The sequence below is a fragment of the Lissotriton vulgaris genome, chromosome 7 (genome assembly GCF_964263255.1).
Source record: "Lissotriton vulgaris chromosome 7, aLisVul1.2, whole genome shotgun sequence".
NCBI lineage: Eukaryota > Metazoa > Chordata > Amphibia > Caudata > Salamandridae > Lissotriton > Lissotriton vulgaris.
In genome coordinates this window covers 4,956,032-4,976,547 of record NC_141695.1, presented here as the reverse complement: position 1 = coordinate 4,976,547, position 20,516 = coordinate 4,956,032, and the positions used below count along the sequence as shown (strand labels likewise).

At 49.2% G+C, this 20,516-nt stretch overlaps 1 protein-coding gene across 1 annotated transcript in view; it reads left to right on the top strand.

Moving 5' to 3' along the window:
• Positions 1 to 20,516, top strand: part of LOC147700479 (putative cation-transporting ATPase 13A4) — a 941,662-nt gene that overhangs the window by 157,729 nt on the left and 763,417 nt on the right. The window contains exon 3 of the mRNA XM_086929645.1: positions 10,527 to 10,673. Within this exon, the coding sequence (XP_086785771.1) occupies positions 10,527 to 10,673 (147 nt within the window). The remainder of the gene's footprint in view (positions 1 to 10,526; positions 10,674 to 20,516) is intronic.

Genomic DNA, 20,516 nt, shown 5'->3' with positions numbered 1-20,516 from the left:
CACGCTGGAACTGCTCAGCTTTCTTCACTATGGTAGCAACATTATCTCGCTGACTATGTTTATTCTGTCTGATCTCTTTCTGTCGGGCTTCTTTGCGCCACAACCGAAAGGCATCAAACATGGCCGGCCTTGATTTACGTTCGAACAACTTCATTTCTAGATTATCTAAGATCGACGCCTCGAAGCTACCGTGAGGTGGCCAACGAAGGTCGCCGTCTTTCTTTGTATATTTAATCCAATAATCGTTAAAGGTAATCGGGCCTAGCCCATGTTTACTATATAAGTCATAAGTAGGAGTTCCAACCGGAGGTATCGGACACGAGTCCTCCAGTCGGGAATCCGCACCACAAGGTCTGAAACAACTGAACAAAGTACTGCGACCAGGCATCTTGCACACTAGCCGAGTTTCACAAACTTCAAGGGTTACGGGATTTACCAAGTCCCAGCAAAGAACAAAACCCTCGGTTTTTGGCGGCTGCAGTCGTCAAACAATACAACAAAGTACCAAGAACCACAAATGCAATGGAACCATGCAACCACTAAGTAACCACAACCAAGAACTCTGGGAGCGACCCACAAATACTTAACTCAAAGATCGATGGCGTCGCCAGGAAGGCCCGTCAATCGTCTCGCTATACCAAGGTCTACGCCAGGCGCCAAAACAGGTCTACAGTCAGGGCAGCAGTCCGTCGCAGCCGTCAGGAGGCGGGAATCTTCGCGGGAAAAGTCTTCGGGCCACTTATTTCGACAACAGGATCGATGAAGCGGAGTGCACCTTCCCTCGGAGATTTCACACGAAGTTCCTCACGATCGTCGGGCTTGGACCGGTACCACTGATGCAGCCCCACGTTGGGCGCCAACTGAAGGACTGGGTTCTTTAAGACCCAGCGGTGCCAGGGCACAACACCTGAAACCTTCGTGGGTAACCTGCTCCGGCGTACAAGTCACAGAGACACGGGACACTTCCTTCGACGTCAAAGATTCAAGGTTTATTTGCTGCAGGGAACACAGAAATCACAGGAAGTACATCGAGTGTAGTTCGGGGAGACTGCTTCAAATTGGTTCTGTAGATCGCTCCTTTTATACAGTTTTTACCCATAGGATAACATGATACACAAAAGTTTACAACCCGGTTCCCACAATTAGCCCCCAGAGGGGTCGCTTTGGTCATTTTGAAACACATAAGGTCCGGAACATAAGTGCGGAAACATTTGGCGGTTCCCAACTGTAAAAACCCATCTTCCCACCATTAGCAAATTCCAATCAGCAGTAAACAGATCAAAATAGGAACGAAGACAGGTGCAGAGGAAGACGGAGACAGTGGGGAGATCGGAAAGGGTGTAAAAGGGGAGGTATCGGGAAACACGAGATACAGGCATCAAAGGGACGTGCCTAATGAGATGCACGGCTGAGACAATAAGCCCGTGCGGCAAGATGAGCCTCGAGCGGCGCCATCTGCCTTACAGAAGCAACCCCCTCGTCATAAAGACACTTACAAAGAACATGTGTCTTCCGCAAATATCTTGGGAGTCCCAGGGTCGCGAAGCGGACAGCGTCCGTTCGCTGGCTACTTGAGGGCAAGAGACAAAATGGATGCCGCATCTAAGATGGAACCCGTGGGTACAGATGAAAAACCCACATAACAAACGAACGGTTTAAGTTAGCACAGCGAAACTGCGCACACTTACTAAACTCGTCATTTGCGGTTCATAGATACCAGACTCGACCATATTCGTGCGAGTCGAAAACACCACTTACAATTGTCACGGAACCTCACAGGCCGGGCGAGAGGGCCGGTAGGGGATCGGGCCCATGAGGTCGAGATGTCCAGAGGCAGGGGTCCCAGAGGGGACGGAAAACGTGGAGTGGTGGCGTGTAACACTTGAGGAGCCGGGCTCGGGCCCGGTCGTGCAGAGGGGGAGCGAGCCCTTCATGTGGCCTGTCCAACACCACTCAAGAAACCTATAGAGAAGGCTTGAAGAGAGAGATGAGACTGAAGAAAAACGAAGCCAAGGAAGAATCAGGTGCAGGTCAAAAGGCTGTCGTAGAAACAAGGAACAATGTGACAAAAGTTATTGGAGAATCCTTTGTAGGACACAAGATGGCAGCCAGCCTTAGAAATAAAACTTGCGGCACTTCATGGAAAAAACTGCAGCCACCGAAAAGTAATGGGGGTGGTGAGAGCACCCCATGCCCAAACAGTATGCCAGTGCCATATATACTGAAAAATGATGTGGATATTGAGGAAACAGAGTGTCTGGGGGCACAAGCACAGCACAGATACAAAATGGCGGCTGGGGCTGAGGAGAGTTACATCATGCTGAGAAAACGCAACAAAAAACTGCTCCAGAACTGAGAAACTGGTCACCCATTGCAGGAACAGGGCTCACCTCAGTAGGAAAATGCAGGCCAATAGGTTCGAAGAAGATGCTGACAACTGTAGTTGGTGAGAGGAAGCTCGGCAACAAATGCGCGATGTAAGCGCAAAATGGCGGCTGGAGCTGAAAGTGCAGAGTCGCGGTAGCAAACATCCAAAAAATGGCGTGTAATTGAAATACAATGAGGGTGCTGGGCTCACCTCATGTTCCGGGAAGCAGGGGAAGCATTCTTATGTGCACAGAAGCCTGGAGTCCACTGTTTCATCGTTTCATCAACTTTTATCCGATTATAAAATTGTATAATCATAAAAAGTACAGTTTTTTAAAGAACACAAAATAGTACAAAATCAAAAAGAGGTCTTTGACATTTGAACACATGTAATGTTAAAAGACGATTTTACGACGAGTTGATGTTACTGTTTTTAAAAAGGTCGCTATCAATTTTGCTTCATGCGGGGATTTCGGTGTTTGGAGGTAAGCAAGTGCTGGATATGATTGTCTGAGTCCGCTCGAACGGAGGAGGGGCAAAATCCATTTTTTCCTTGCTGATCTATAATATTTACAAAACAGGATGACGTGTATCGTTGATTGTTTGGAAACCCCATCACAGGGGCAACGTATCAGGTTTCGAGACCAGTTATTCATTTCAGGAAATGAAACCATGCGGAAGAAAAGATCAAACCGTAGTCTTGTCAATAGAAATTTTTCATAATTCGAAAGAAAGAACGTCAGGTAGGGCTGTATGAGTTTCTCTGTCTGCAATGTGCGGATTTTTTCATTTTGTGTTTTGACAATCTCGGCTTGATTGCGGAGTTCTCTTAAATGGCCCATGCATAGTTCTTTCAGCTGTTTCTTTGAGATATCTTCTATTGAAGGTGGTTCTAAAAAGTATTGCTCACGATCAAGATCTTGGAAGAATTTGTGGACGTAGTTGAGCCACGGTATTTTCCTCCAGTATGCTAGGCCAAGGCATTCGGTAATGAGGGAGCGTGTTATGTGACTTTCGGGGTTACACCATATACGGTGCCAGAGTATGAGAGGCTGGCATCGTATAGTGTCGGTCACATATTCCATGCCCAGCTCCCGATGTGAGGCTAAGATCGGGGAGCTTTGAGGAAGAGCTAAGATGTATTTGATGAAAGCATTCTCCGTAACCTGGAGTTGGTCGATGCATCCATGACCCCAAATGCCTGCTCCATATGTGGCCACACTGTGGCATTTTGCATAGTATATCGTTAGCAGTTCTGCTGGGGCTGGTTTACCTAGTTTCCTGGAGAAAGCACTTAGTGCTGATACTGCTCGGCGAAAGTTGAGATTTCTGGCTTCGATTGCCTTGTGCCAGGTCATTGTGTCTTCCACTAGTATGCCCAAGTATGGGTATACCGATGTTTTTTCCAGACTGCTGTTATTAATGAATATGGACTTTGAAACTCCCCGTTTTGGTCCAATAGTCATTGTGAAAGTTTTTTTGATGTTTACTTTTAGACCCAGGGAGTCCATGAATGACACATATTTGTTCAGCTGCCGCTGGAGTTGGTTAGGTGTCCGGGCCAGGATGACCGAGTCGTCGGCATACAGGAGGATGGGTATCGGGCGACGTGCTATCTGTGGGAGGTCCTGGCTCCCTTCCAGCATAGCCTGTTCAAGCCCGTTGGTGTATAGGTTGAACAGGAAGGGAGCCAGTACGCACCCTTGCCTTACTCCTCGTGATATTTTGAAGGGGCGTGATAGTTCGCCACCGATGCCGTAACGAACTCGGCCTTCCGCGTTGGTATATAGCTCCCTCAGGAAAGCTAGTATGGGTGGGTCCACTCCAAGGTTTGTCATAATCTGCCACAGCTTTGCATGCTGAACGCAGTTGAATGCCGCGCTCAGGTCTACATAGACCAGATAGATGTTGCCTCCTTTCGCGCGTGCATACTTTCCAGCCAGGAGGATCAGGTTTAGGGCCTGTTCCACCGTTCCAAGCCCCTTCTGGAAACCATATTGCAGGTCTGTGATGGTGTTATTCTCTCGGGCCCAAGATTGTAATCGGTCCAGGAGTAGTCGACCTGCAATCTTGCCCGTGGAGTCCAGAAGGGAGATCGGTCGGTAGCACGCGAGGTCGTTGCGATCCCCTTTCTTGAATATTGGCAATAGGGTAGATGTTGACCATGATGGAAGGAGTCCGATTTCAGTGACTGCAGCCATTACCCGAGTGATTATTAGTGACCAATAATCGATATTACATATAAACAAGTCCATAGGTACCCCATCTGGGCCGGGGGCCTTGCCAGTTTTTGAGGCTTTAATAGCCTTTCTGACCTCGTTGAGAGTAAAACGTAGGTTAATGGGGTGAATGTTATTCTTTGCTTGTTCCTGGTTTTTTGTTTGGGGAAGGTCTGTTGGTATACCGAAGATTTTTGTAAAGTGGTGGACCCAGTCATTCTCGGTTATTGCCACATCTAGGTGATATGGGTCAGTGATGTTATCCAGAAAGGGTGATATTATGGTCTGCCAGAATGCAGTGCTGTCTTTCCTTAGTGCGCTCTCATGTAATTGACGCCATAGGTCTTGCTTTATCTGTTGCTTGCGGTTTTTCCGGGCGTTATTGTATGTTTTCCTCTGTTGTGAAATTGTTTGGGCATCTCTAGGTTTCTGTCGAAGGGCTTCTTTGAGGGAAGTAAGGGCCTTTCGACAATCAGTGTCGAACCATCTCGTCGTAGGAAGTTTTGGTTTGTTTGCTGTGTTTTTAAATAGCTCTTCCCTAATTGCTCCTTGGATGTTATTGAAGGAGAAGATGATTGATTCAGGGGATGCCTCTGCAGACAGACAGTCCATTAACCATAGGTGTGTTTTTTCGAGTACCCTTTGTGTTGTCTCTTCAGGGTCGATCTTTGACCATTTAATAGCGTAGCCATTCTTCTTCTTTATGGCCAGCGAGTGTTGGTCGAGGGAGCTGGCTTTTATTGGAGATGAACCTGTTTTTTCCATGAGGAGTTCCACACTGAGGGGGTAATGATCGCTAATTGGACTGGACCCTACTTTGTAGTTTTTTAGTAGTCCTTTACAGGTGTTTGAAGCTAGGATATAGTCAATGGTTGTCAGACAGCCTCGCCCATGAAAGGTGGGTAGAAATTCCTGCACCGGATTAACTAGTTCATTAGCAAAATCTAAGTCCAAGGTGAAGAGGATTTCGTTTAGCTTATTGCCACCCGGGGTATGTACAAAATGAGGGATGGGGTTTCCAAGTTCATTCTGTAGCCCGCAGATCCCATTTTTGTGATTTGGACATAGTGTTTGATTGAAATCACCTCCCCAGATATAGTTAAGTGTTGCGTTATGGTTTGTGTTTTGTAGTGAGGATATATATGCCACCATTTCATCTAAGTGTGAGCAGCATTCCAGAGTGCCAGTGTTATTGTAGTAGTTTATGAGTATGAATACGTTTCTCTTTGATGCCGTCAGGTGCGTAATTTGAATGATTTGGAAGATGCATGTTTCCTTTAGTAGTTTCACTGTGAGTGGAACGGTGTTAGAAAAATAGATCATGAGTCCACCTTTTGGCCTTCCCATTGTGCTAGGTGTTGCTTTGGTGAAGAATGTTTTGTAACCCACTAGATGGAGAGGGGTTGTACGCCAGGTCTCTTGTAGGCACAGGATTTGTTGGCTCCTTGCTGCGTTCAGCCATAGAGGGCATGTTATTTTTGCAGTTAGGCCTGCAACGTTCCAATAAGCATTACCTATACTCATGGTCTGTGTTTCTTTCACGTTGGCAGATATTGTCAGGTTGTTAATATTGACTGCATTGACTGTATCTTGCTGGATGCTTGATCCCAGGTTGGTATCTGCTTCTGCTGGGGAAGTGCTAATCAAGAGATTATTTGGGTATGTCGATGGTATCTCAAGTGTATGGGGAGACTCTGGAAATGCTATATGCTGCTTATCGGAAGCAGAGTGTTGTGTAGTGTCAGCTTTGTGGTAGCTAGATTTATCCAGGAGTGGTCAGTCGACCATTTCGAGGCAATCGAAACGATTTTGGGTTGGGAAGCCCTGCCATCCTTCATAGGCTTGATAGGGTCTGTCCTGCCAGTAAGGTATTTGACGTTCTATGTACCTTTCTCTCGGTCCGCCCCTGGCTATGTATTCATGTGGGTATTCCATCTGATTCCATGGCGCTTGGTACCATGGGTCCTGGTTTCGCGAATCTTTGGGGTGATGGTGCCATACCCAGGGTGGTGGATTGCGATGTTGTTTCACTGGGGGGTAGAAGAAGGAAAGGTGTCGGGCGTCTATCCCCCCTTTTTTGTCGAGTTGAGGCCAAGCACAAATATGGTCTACGGTTGAGGGATCTCTACATGTTACGATGATACAATCACCGCGTATTGATTTTTTCGTTTTGCCTATCCAGGCTACCCTACGGGCTGTAGTGATCCCTCCCGAGAGATGGGATTCAAGGGGTCTATTGATGCTTAGCCACTCCATGGCTTTGTTTTTGAGTGACCATGCAGTTTCTGGTGTATTGTCTGTTAACTCGGGTACTCCTGTAAGGACTATTGTATAGGGAGTAGCTTCCGAGGGCAAATGGGCAGGACGTCTAACTGCAGGAGGTTTTTTAGGTGTGTTTTTGGGTGTTTTTTGGGGGGGCAGAGGTTTCGATGAAAGGAGTTCAGACTTATTTTCTGGTCAGATTCTGCTGGAATCTATGTTTGTTGCTGGACCTGGGGTGTCTACCGTATCTTTATCTGTGGTTACAGTTTGCTGTATTGTTTTGGGAGGTGGTTTCTCCTTCTGGGGATGAAGCGTGGTTGCTGTGGATTTGGGTATTGTAGTGGTTTGTTTTAAATTTTTCTGTGCTGAAGATGTTGGGTTTGGATGATTGGCTGTTTTCTGCATGTGTGGTTGATTTTGTTTTTTGGGTGGGTGCGAGGTGTTGCGCTGCCTTTATATCTATACGGGTGTTTGAATCTAGGAAGGTGGCCGAGATTATAGTTAATTGGGCTTCGAGATTTCTAATACTTAACTGAATGGGCTTTAGATATTGGTATAATAGGTCTTTGGCTGTAGTAAGAACTTGCGAGGTGATTCTGCAGGTCTTACATTGGTTTATGATGTTGTCGTTAGAGATTGCCTTGTGTGGGAGGGTGGTTTCGGGGAGATGTAATATACTGTGGGTCGTTGAGGAGTTTGAATGAATTGTTGTGTGTTCCTGGCACGATAGACTAGGTGTTTCTTCACTGTTTGCTAGACGAGTTTTCGGAATTGCTCCTTCTCTCTCGCCTTGCTGGGACAGGTTTTCGGTGGGTTGGGCGTCTCCCTGAGTTTGACAGCCAGCTAGGTCGGGAGTTGCTTCCAGGTCGTCCGATGTTATAGAAAGATCCGACTCAGAGTGCGTGACTGACAGGTCTACTACCGACGGGACGGTATTTGAGTCTGTTACTGACAGAGTCACAGGAAGAGAGCTGTTTTGAGTGTTGAGGTTGATTGGAGAGGTGGCATTTGCTATAGCGCCTAGTGATGAGCGCTTCGCGTTTGCACTCATGATATCTAATGATACTCTCTTCTCCATCAAAGCTATGCTTTGGTTTATCAACTCATGGACCCGCAATATGAATAGGTCAATAGGGCCTGTTACTTGTGCTACCTCCTGCGCGTGTTTGGATTTTGGTTTGGAGGCACTTCTTGTTTTGGGTGGCATGTTTGTTTATTGCTGGGTCGTTGTTGAAAGAGGAATGGCCCGGTCCGGTCTCTATCGGGCACTAATGGGCAACAACGGGCCCGCCCTTGGCCCGGGCTTCGCCCCGGGCTGCGTCCCGCGCGCGTCCCGCGCAGCGGGTGCCGCGAGAAGTTGTAGCGCTTCGCTGGGGGCGGGGCACTGGAAGGGGGCGCGGCTCTCACAGGAAGAGGACCAGCTGAAGGTGGTGAATGCTGGTCCTCGCAGTCCTGGGGCCGGCGCCTCGTCCTCCTCTGCGGCCTCGCGCTCACAGTCACTCAGCGGCGCTTTTGACAAACAGCTATGCTACTCCTGTAGCAGGGATCGGCAGCAGGAAAAGGGAGTCTGAACGATGTCAGGCGGTGAGTCTTTCTCCACGAGTGGCACCCGCGCAGCGGGTGCCGCGAGAAGTTGTAACGCTTCGCTGGGGGCGGGGCACTGGAAGGGGGCGCGGCTCTCACAGGAAGAGGACCAGCTGAAGGTGGTGAATGCTGGTCCTCGCAGTCCTGGGGCCGGCGCCTCGTCCTCCTCTGCGGCCTCGCGCTCACAGTCACTCAGCGGCGCTTTTGACAAACAGCTATGCTACTCCTGTAGCAGGGATCGGCAGCAGGAAAAGGGAGTCTGAATGATGTCAGGCGGTGAGTCTTTCTCCACGAGTGGCACCCGCGCAGCGGGTGCCGCGAGAAGTTGTAGCGCTTCGCTGGGGGCGGGGCACTGGAAGGGGGCGCGGCTCTCACAGGAAGAGGACCAGCTGAAGGTGGTGAATGCTGGTCCTCGCAGTCCTGGGGCCGGCGCCTCGTCCTTCTCTGCGGCCTCGCGCTCACAGTCACTCAGCGGCGCTTTTGACAAACAGCTATGCTACTCCTGTAGCAGGGATCGGCAGCAGGAAAAGGGAGTCTGAACGATGTCAGGCGGTGAGTCTTTCTCCACGAGTGGCCACTGTTACGAGGAAGGAAGCCGAGGTCGAGTGCGGAGTTCCCGAGTCAAGCCGCCATCTCGTCAACGCACAAGCCACGCCCCCGTTATGTCCTAAATATTGATTACAAAATATTACAATGTATGTAGATGTTCTGTTATGAACGATGTGGGAATATTATGTAAATAATATTTAGGACGCTACATTTTTTCTAGATGATATTCTGGTACCCAGAGCGAAGGATGAATACTCTTCATAGCATGATGACAGTGTTTCTTCAAACATGTTTTTATTATGATCAGTGCAGTGATCACGGTACAGTCCAATGGTTCAGGTGCATTACCCTCTGCAGACGATTATCCAATTGTAGTACAAAACCAAGGCATTAACAGTGATCATTACCCAATCGCAGGGAACTGATATTGCAGGTTATCACAAATGAAGTGTAAAAGATGCACTAAAGAAAAGCAAGCAGAAGTGAGTAAGTCCATTATTATACTTACAGTAAGAAAACCCCTCCCCCCATCAAAACCCCCAAAACAATCGTGCGGGGTGGGAAGGGCACAGGAGAGCTGCAAAGATGATTACATTGTTATTACAGGGGGTTTGCAACTGATTTAGGGTTTCCCTGGTTCATATGGTGAGTAATGTGCCCTAACAGCCTTTGCAACCAGAAGTACATTGTAGTGCTTGACTTTGCAAAGTGCGTTGAACTCGCAGATTCCTGTAGACAACGCTTGGAGGACAGTGCATGGTTAAATGAAATTTGTCCCGACTCCGAATGAAAAATCAGTGCAAACACTATTTGTACCCAATTCAGAGCTACTGCCACGCTTAGAATAAGGCTGGTCCTTGAGCACCAGAAATGTTGATTCAATTTACAGTGTTCACTACATTCTACAGCAGTTCCACATCACTATTTCAGTTTTAGTTTTTTTGTCCTTGAGAGCGGGAATGTCCTTATTCCAGTGAACAGACTTTCAGGGGAAAAAAATTAAACTATAAGTTAAGAACAGTCTTCCATGACACTCTACAACTAGTCAAGTTCCCGGGGATCTGAAATGTGTTTCTATGATAAGGTTCTCTTCCATCTTGTGGTCTGGAGACAGAAACAGGGCTCAAAAATTCCACCCGACCGCTTGCATAGTCGAGCTAAATTTAACAAGGTCGAGCTGTTTTTAGGTCCTACTTGCCCTTTCTGGCGAGTAGGAAAACAAACCAACTTTTGTCCTCTGTCTGTGAAAATGGAACAAATGTGACAAGATAACAAGATTTAAAAGCATTTTTATTGCTCACAAAGTTAATGAGCAATAAAGATGCCTTTAAATCTTGTTATCTTGTCACATTTGCTCCGCTTTCAGAGACGGAGTTCAAGTAGGTTGCAGTTAGGTCGAGGAAATTTTTTAAGGTACTAGTCCTGCAGGACAAGTACCATTTTTTGGATTTTATTGAGCCCTGTATTCTTCAACAGTTGTGTGTTGACTTCCTCCTCTGCTGTCCATTGATCTTGTACTGACTCTCCTGTGACATCTCTCTTTAGGATGATTTTAAAAGCTACTCCAGGAAGAAGGTGAGATGGATCTCCCTGTCTACTCTCCTGGGCCCTTCGAGCGGGAAGGAAGACCATCTCATTGCGGCTGACGAGAACAGCATCATCCACCGCGCCATCATGGAGCCGGAGTACAAGGTAGAGCCTTCAGTATCCTTACCATCAGCAGTATCATTGAGCCAGAATACAGGGTAGAGCCTTCAGTATCCTCACCATCAGCAGTATCATGGAGCCGGAGTACAGGGTAGAGCCTTGAGTATCCTCACCATCAGCAGTATCATGGAGCCAGAGTACAGGGTAGAGCCTTGAGTATCCTCACCATCAGCAGTATCATGGAGCCAGAGTACAGGGTAGAGCCTTCAGTATCCTTAGAATCAACAGTATCATGGAGCCGGAGTACAGAGTAGAGCCTTCAGTATCCCACCATCAGCAGTATCATGGACCAGGAGTACAGGGTAGAACCTTCAGTATCCTAACCATCACCAGTATCATGGAGCCAGAGTACAGGGTAGAGCCTTCAGTATCCTCACCATCAGCAGTATCATGGGCCAGGAGTACAGGGTAGAGCCTTCAGTATCCTTACCATCAGCAGTATCATGGAGCCAGAGTACAGGGTAGAGCCTTCAGTATCCTTACCATCAGCAGTATCATGAAGCCGGAGTACAGGGTAGAGCCTTCAGTATCCTTACCATCAGCAGTATCCTGGAGCCAGAGTACAGGGTAGAGCCTTCAGTATCCTTACCATCAGCAGTATTATGGAGCCGGAGTACAGGGTAGAGCCTTCAGTATCCTCACCATCAGCAGTATCATGGATCCGGAGTACAGGGTAGAGCCTTCAGTATCCTCACCATCAGCAGTATCATGGAGCCGGAGTACAGGGTAGAGCCTTCAGTATCCTTACCATCAGCAGTATTATGGAGTCAGAGTACAGGGTAGAGCCTTCAGTATCCTCACCATAAGCAGTATCATGGAGCAAGAGTACAGGGTAGAGCCTTCAGTATCCCCACCATCAGCAGTATCATGGAGCAAGAGTACAGGGTAGAGCCTTCAGTATCCTCACCATCAGCAGTATCATGGATCCGGAGTACAGGGTAGAGCCTTCAGTATCCTCACCATCAGCAGTATCATGGAGCCAAAGTACAGGGTAGAGCCTTCAGTATCCCACCATCAGCAGTATCATGGAGCCAGTGTACAGGGTAGAGCCTTCAGTATCCTCACCATCAGCAGTATCATGGAGCCAGAGTACAGGGTAGAGCCTTCAGTATCCTTACCATCAGCAGTATCATGGAGCCAGAGTACCGAGTAGAGCCTTCGGTATCCTCACCATCAGCAGTATCATGGAGCCAGAGTACCGAGTAGAGCCTTCAGTATCCTCACCATCAGCAGTATCATGGAGCCAGAGTACAGGGTAGAGCCTTCAGTATCCTCACCATCAGCCGTATCATGGAGCCAGAGTACCGAGTAGAGCCTTCGGTATCCTCACCATCAGCAGTATCATGGACCCGGAGTACAGGGTAGAGCCTTCAGTATCCTCCCCATCAGCAGTATCATGGAGCCGGAGTACAGGGTAGAGCCTTCGGTATCCTCACCATCAGCAGTATCATGGAGCCAGAGTACAGGGTAGAGCCTTCTGTATCCTCACCATCAGCAGTATCATGGAGCCGGAGTACAGGGTTGAGCCTTCAGTATCCTCACCATCAGTAGTATCATGGAGCCGGAGTACAGGGTAGAGCCTTCAGTATCCCACCATCAGCAGTATCATAGAGCCAGAGTACAGGGTAGAGCCTTCGGTATCCTCACCATCAGCAGTATCATGGAGCCAGAGTACAGGGTAGAGCCTTCAGTATCCTTACCATCAGCAGCATCATGGACCCGGAGTACAGGGTAGAGCCTTTAGTATCCTCACCATCAGCAGTATCATGGAGCCGGAGTACAGGGTAGAACCTTCAGTATCCTCACCATCAGCAGTATCATGGAGCCGGAGTACAAGGTAGAGCCTTCAGTATCCTCACCATGAGCAGTATCATGGAGCTGGAGTACAAGGTAGAGCCTTCAGTATCCTCACCATCAGCAGTATCATGGAGCCGGAGTACAGGGTAGAGCCTTCAGTATCCTCACCATCAGCAGTATCATGGAGCCGGAGTACAGGGTAGAGCCTTCGGTATCCTCACCATCAGCAGTATCATGGAGTCAGAGTACAGGGTAGAGCCTTCAGTATCCTCACCATCAGCAGTATCATGGAGCCAGAGTACAGGGTAGTTCCTTCAGTATCCTCACCATCAGCAGTATCATGGAGCCGGAGTACAGGGTAGAGCCTTCGGTATCCTCACCATCAGCAGTATCATGGAGCCAGAGTGCTGGGTAGAGACTTCAGTATCCTCACCATCAGCAGTATCATGGAGCCGGAGTACAGGGTAGAGCCTTCAGTATCCTCACCATCAGCAGTATCATGGAGCCAGAGTGCTGGGTAGAGACTTCAGTATCCTCACCATCAGCAGTATCATGGAGCCGGAGTACAGGGTAGAGCCTTCAGTATCCTCACCATCAGCAGTATCATGGAGCCAGAGTACAGGGTAGAACCTTCAGTATCCTCACCATCAGCAGTATCATGGAGCCGGAGTACAGGGTAGAGCCTTCAGTATCCTCACCATCAGCAGTATCATGGAGCCAGAGTACAGGGTAGAACCTTCAGTATCCTCACCATCAGCAGTATCATGGAGCCGGAGTACAGGGTAGAGCCTTCAGTATCCTCACCATCAGCAGTATCATGGAGCCGGAGTACAGGGTAGAGCCTTCAGTATCCTCACCATCAGGAGCATCATGTAGCCGGAGTACAGGGTAGAGCCTTCAGTATCCTCACCATCAGCAGTATCATGGATCCAGAGTACATGGTAAAGCCTTCGGTATCCTCACCATCAGCAGTATCATGGAGCCAGAGTACTGGGTAGAGCCTTCAGTATCCTCACCATCAGCAGTATCATGGAGCCGGGGTACAGGGTAGAGCCTTGAGTATCCTCACCATCAGCAGTATCATGGAGCCGGAGTACAGGGTAGAGCCTTGAGTATCCTCACCATCAGCAGTATCATGGAGCCAGAGTACAGGGTAGAGCCTTGAGTATTCTCACCATCAGCAGTATCATGGAGCCAGAGTACAGGGTAGAGCCTTGAGTATCCTCACCATCAGCAGTATCATGGAGCCAGAGTACAGGGTAGAGCCTTCAGTATCCTTAGAATCAGCAGTATCATGGAGCTGGAGTACAGGGTAGAGCCTTCAGTATCCCACCATCACCAGTATCATGGACCCGGAGTACAGGGTAGAGCCTTCAGTATCCTCACCATCAGCAGTATCATGGAGCCAGAGTACAAGGTAGAGCCTTCAGTATCCTTACCATCAGCAGTATTATTGAGCCGGAGTACAAGGTAGAGCCTTCAGTATCCTTACCATCAGCAGTATCATGGAGCCAGAGAACACAGTAGAGCCTTCATTATCCTTACCATCAGCAGTATCATGGAGCCAGAGTACGGGGTAGAGCCTTCAGTATCCCACCATCAGCAGTATCATGGAGCCGGAGTACAGGGTAGAGCCTTCATTATCCTTACCATCAGCAGTATTATGGAGCCGGAGTAAAGGGTAGAGCCTTCAGTACCCTCACCATCAGCAGTATCATGGACCCGGAGTACAGAGTAGAGCCTTCAGTATCCTCACCATCAGCAGTATCATGGAGCCAGAGTACAGGGTAGAGCCTTCAGTATCCTCACCATCAGCAGTATCATGGAGCCGGTGTACAGAGTAGATCCTTCAGTATCCTCACCATGAGCAGTATCATGGAGCCGGAGTAGAGGGTAGAGCCTTCAGTATCCTTACCATCAGCAGTATCATGGATCCAGAGTACAGGGTAGAGCCTTCGGTATCCTCACCATCAGCAGTATCATGGAGCCGGAGTACAGGGTAGAGCCTTCAGTATCCTCACCATCAGCAGTATCATGGATCCAGAGTACAGGGTAGAGCCTTCAGTATCCTTACCATCAGCAGTATCATGGAGCCAGAGTACAGGGTAGAGCCTTGAGTATTCTCACCATCAGCAGTATCATGGAGCCGGAGTACAGGGTAGAGCCTTCAGTATCCTTACCATCAGCAGTATCATGGAGCAAGAGTACAGGGTAGAGCCTTGAGTATTCTCACCATCAGCAGTATCATGGAGCCTGAGTACAGGGTAGAGCCTTCAGTATCCTTACCATCAGCAGTATCATGGAGCCAGAGTACAGGGTAGAGCCTTGAGTATTCTCACCATCAGCAGTAACATGGAGCCGGAGTACAGGGTAGAGCCTTCAGTATCCTTACCATCAGCAGTATCATGGAGCAAGAGTACAGGGTAGAGCCTTGAGTATTCTCACCATCAGCAGTATCATGGAGCCAGAGTACAGGGTAGAGCCTTGAGTATCCTCACCATCAGCAGTATCATGGAGCCTGAGTACAGGGTAGAGCCTTCAGTATCCTTACCATCAGCAGTATCATTGAGCCAGAGTACAGGGTAGAGCCTTGAGTATTCTCACCATCAGCAGTATCATGGAGCCGGAGTACAGGGTAGAGCCTTCAGTATCCTTACCATCAGCAGTATCATGGAGCCAGAGTACAGGGTAGAGCCTTGAGTATTCTCACCATCAGCAGTATCATGGAGCCGGAGTACAGGGTAGAGCCTTCAGTATCCTCACCATCAGCAGTATCATGGAGCCAGAGTACAAGGTAGAGCCTTCAGTATCCTTACCATCAGCAGTATTATTGAGCCGGAGTACAAGGTAGAGCCTTCAGTATCCTTACCATCAGCAGTATCATGGAGCCAGAGAACACGGTAGAGCCTTCAGTATCGTTACCATCAGCAGTATCATGGAGCCAGAGTACAGGGTAGAGCCTTCAGTATCCCACCATCAGCAGTATCATGGAGCCGGAGTACAAGGTAGAGCCTTCAGTATCCTTACCATCAGCAGTATTATGGAGCCGGAGTAAAGGGTAGAGCCTTCAGTACCCTCACTATCAGCAGTATCATGGACCCGGAGTACAGAGTAGAGCCTTCAGTATCCTCACCATCAGCAGTATCATGGAGCCAGAGTACAGGGTAGAGCCTTCAGTATCCTCACCATCAGCAGTATCATGGAGCCGGTGTACAGGGTAGATCCTTCAGTATCCTCACCATAAGCAGTATCATGGAGCCGGAGTAGAGGGTAGAGCCTTCAGTATCCTTACCATCAGCAGTATCATGGATCCAGAGTACAGGGTAGAGCCTTCGGTATCCTCACCATCAGCAGTATCATGGATCCAGAGTACAGGGTAGAGCCTTCAGTATCCTCACCATCAGCAGAGTCATGGATCCAGAGTACAGGGTAGAGCCTTCGGTATCCTCACCATCAGCAGTATCATGGAGCCGGAGTACAGGGTAGAGCCTTCAGTATCCTCTCCATCAGCAGAGTCATGGATCCAGAGAACAGGGTAGAGCCTTCGGTATCCTCACCATCAGCAGTATCATGGAGCCAGAGTACAGGGTAGAGCCTTCAGTATCCTCACCATCAGCAGTATCATGGAGCCAGAGTACAGGGTAGAGCCTTCAGTACCCTTACCATCAGCAGTATCATGGAGCCGGAGTACAGGGTAGAGCCTTCAGTATCCCACCATCAGCAGTATCATGGAGCCAGTGTACAGGGTAGAGCCTTCAGTATCCTCACCATCAGCAGTATCATGGAGCCAGAGTACAGGGTAGAGCCTTCAGTATCCTCACCATGAGCAGTATCATGGAGCCAGAGTACAGGGTAGGGCCTTCAGTATCCTCACCATCAGCAGTATCATGGAGCCGGAGTACAGGGTAGAGCCTTCAGTATCCTCTCCATCAGCAGAGTCATGGATCCAGAGTACAGGGTAGAGCCTTCGGTATCCTCTTCATCAGCAGTATCATGGACCCGTAGTACAGGGTAGAGCCTTCAGTATCCTTACCATCAGCAGTATCATGGAGCCAGAGTACAGGGTAGAGCCTTCAGTATCCTCACCATCAGCAGTATCATGGAGCCAGAGTACAGGGTAGAGCCTTCAGTATCCTCACCATCAGCAGTATCATGGAGCCGGAGTACAGGGTAAAGCCTTCAGTATCCTCACCATCAGCAGTATCTTGGAGCCGGAGTACAGGGTAGAGCCTTCAGTATCCTCACCATCAGCAGTATCATGGAGCCGGAGTACAGGGAAGAGACTTCAGTATCCTCACCATCAGCAGTATCATGGAGCCGGTGTACAGGGTAGATCCTTCAGTATCCTCACCATGAGCAGTATCATGGAGCCGGAGTACAGGGTAGAGCCTTCAGTATCCTCACCATGAGCAGTATCATGGAGCCGGAGTACAGGGTTGAGCCTTCAGTATCCTCACCATGAGCAGTATCATGGAGCCGGAGTACAGGGTAGAGCCTTGAGTATCCTCACCATCAGCAGTATCATGGAGCCAGAGTACAGGGTAGAGCCTTCAGTATCCTCTTCATCAGCAGTATCATGGACCCGTAGTACAGGGTAGAGCCTTCAGTATCCTTACCATCAGCAGTATCATGGAGCCAGAGTACAGGGTAGAGCCTTCGGTATCCTCACCATCAGCAGTATCATGGAGCCAGAGTACTGGGTAGAGCCTTCAGTATCCTCACCATCAGCAGTATCATGGAGCCGGAGTACAGGGTAGAGCCTTGAGTATCTTCACCATCAGCAGTATCATGGAGCCGGAGTACAGGGTAGAGCCTTGAGTATCCTCACCATCAGCAGTATCATGGAGCCGGAGTACAGGGTAGAGCCTTGAGTATTCTCACCATCAGCAGTATCATGGAGCCAGAGTACAGGGTAGAGCCTTGAGTATCCTCACCATCAGCAGTATCATGGAGCCGGAGTACAGGGTAGAGCCTTCAGTATCCTTAGAATCAGCAGTATCATAGAGCTGGAGTACAGGGTAGAGCCTTCAGTATCCCACCATCACCAGTATCATGGACCCGGAGTACAGGGTAGAGCCTTCAGTATCCTCACCATCAGCAGTATCATGGAGCCAGAGTACAAGGTAGAGCCTTCAGTATCCTTACCATCAGCAGTATTATTGAGCCGGAGTACAGGCTAGAGCCTTCAGTATCCCACCATCAGCAGTATCATGGAGCCGGAGTACAGGGTAGAGCCTTCAGTATCCTTACCGTCAGCAGTATTATGGAGCCGGAGTAAAGGGTAGAGCCTTCAGAACCCTCACCATCAGCAGTATCATGGACCCGGAGTACAGAGTAGAGCCTTCAGTATCCTCACCATGAGCAGTATCATGGAGCCAGAGTACAGGGTAGAGCCTTCAGTATCCTTACCATCAGCAGTATCATGGAGCCGGAGTAGAGGGTAGAGCCTTCGGTATCCTCACCATCAGCAGTATCATGGATCCAGAGTACAGGGTAGAGCCTTCAGTATCCTCACCATCAGCAGTATCATGGAGCCCGAGTACAGGGTAGAGCCTTCAGTATCCTCACCATCAGCAGTATCATGGAGCCCGAGTACAGGGTAGAGCCTTCAGTATCCTCACCATCAGCAGTATCATGGATCCAGGGTACAGGGTAGAGCCTTCGGTATCCTCACCATCAGCAGTATCATGGATCCAGAGTACAGGGTAGAGCCTTCAGTATCCTCACCATCAGCAGTATCATGGAGCCGGAGTACAGGGTAGAGCCTTCAGTATCCTTACCATCAGCAGTATCATGGAGCCGGAGTACAGGGTAGAGCCTTCAGTACCCTCACCATCAGCAGTATCATGGAGCCGGAGTACAGGGTAGAGCCTTGAGTATCCTCACCATCAGCAGTATCATGGAGCCGGAGCCAGAGTACAGGGTAGAGCCTTCGGTATCCTCACCATCAGCAGTATCATGGAGCCGGAGCCAGAGTACAGGGTAGAGCCTTCAGTATCCTCCCCATCAGCAGTATCATGGAGCCGGAGTACAGGGTAGAACCTTCAGTATCCTTACCATCAGCAGTATCATGGAGCCAGAGTACAGGGTAGAGCCTTCAGTATCCTCACCATCAGCAGTATCATGGAGCCGGAGTACAGGGTAGAGCCTTCGGTATCCTCACCATCAGCAGTATCATGGAGCCGGAGTACAGGGTAGAGCCTTCGGTATCCTCACCATCAGCAGTATCATGGAGCCCGAGTACAGGGTTGAGCCTTCAGTATCCTCACCATCAGCAGTATCATGGAGCCGGAGTACAGGGTAGAGCCTTCAGTATCCTTACCATCAGCAGTATCATGGAGCCGGAGTACAGGGTAGAGCCTTCAGTATCCTCACCATCAGCAGTATCATGGAGCCGGAGTACAGGGTAGAGCCTTCAGTATCCTTACCATCAGCAGTATCATGGAGCCAGAGTACAGGGTAGAGCCTTCAGTATCCTCACCATCAGCAGTATCATGGAGCCGGAGTACAGGGTAGAGCCTTCAGTATCCTTACCATCAGCAGTATCATGGAGCCGGAGTACAGGGTAGAGCCTTCAGTATCCTCACCATGAGCAGTATCATGGAGCCAGAGTACAGGGTAGAGCCTTCAGTATCCTCACCATCAGCAGTATCATGGAGTCAGGGTACAGGTTAGAGCCTTCAGTATCCTCACCATCAGCAGTATCATGGAGCCGGAGTACAGGCTAGAGCCTTCAGTATCCTCACCATCAGCAGTATCATGGAGCCGGAGTACAGGGTAGAGCCTTCAGTATCCTCTCCATCAGCAGAGTCATGGATCCGGAGTACAGGGTAGAGCCTTCGGTATCCTCACCATCAGCAGTATCATGGAGCCACAGTACAGAGTAGAGGCTTCGGTATCCTCACCATCAGCAGTATCATGGAGCCAGAGTACAGGGTAGAGCCTTCAGTATCCTCTTCATCAGCAGTATCATGGACCCGTAGTACAGGGTAGAGCATTCAGTATCCTTACCATCAGCAGTATCATGGAGCCAGAGTAAAGAGTAGAACCTTCAGTATCCTCACCATCAGCAGTATGATGGAGCCGGAGTACAGGGTAGAGCTTTCAGTATCCTTACCATCAGCAGTATCATGGACCCGGAGTACAGGGTAGAGCCTTCAGTATCCTCACCATCAGCAGTATCATGGAGCCAGAGTACAGGGTAGAGCCTTCAGTATCCTCACCATCATTAGTATCATGGAGCCAGAGTACAGGGTAGAGCCTTCAGTATCCTCACCATCAGCAGTATCATGGAGCCGGAGTACAGGGTAGAGCCTTCAGTATCCTCACCATCAGCAGTATCATGGAGCCGGAGTACAGGGTAGAGCCTTCAGTATCCTCACCATCAGCAATATCATGGAGCCGGAGTACAGGGTAGAGCCTTCAGTATCCTAACCATCAGCAGTATCATGGAGCCGGAGTACAGGGTAGAGCCTTCAGTATCCTCACCATCAGCAATATCATGGAGCAAGAGTACAGGGTAGAACCTTCAGTATCCTCACCATCAGCAGTATCATGGAGCCGGAGTACAGGGTAGAGGCTTCAGTATCCTAACCATCAGCAATATCATGGAGCCGGAGTACAGGGTAGAGCCTTCAGTATCCTCACCATCAGCAATATCATGGAGCCGGAGTACAGGGTAGAGCCTTCAGTATCCTCACCATCAGCAGTATCATGGAGCCGGAGTACAGGGTAGAGCCTTCAGTATCCCACCATCACCAGTATCATGGACCCGGAGTACAGGGTAGAGCCTTCAGTATTCTCACCATCAGCAGTATCATGGAGCCAGAGTACAAGGTAGAGCCTTCAGTATCCTTACCATCAGCAGTATTATTGAGGCAGAGTACAAGGTAGAGCCTTCAGTATCCTTACCATCAGCAGTATCATGGAGCCAGAGAACAGGGTAGAGCCTTCAGTATCCTTACCATCAGCAGTATCATGGAGCCAGAGTACAGGGTAGAGCCTTCAGAACCCTCACCATCAGCAGTATCA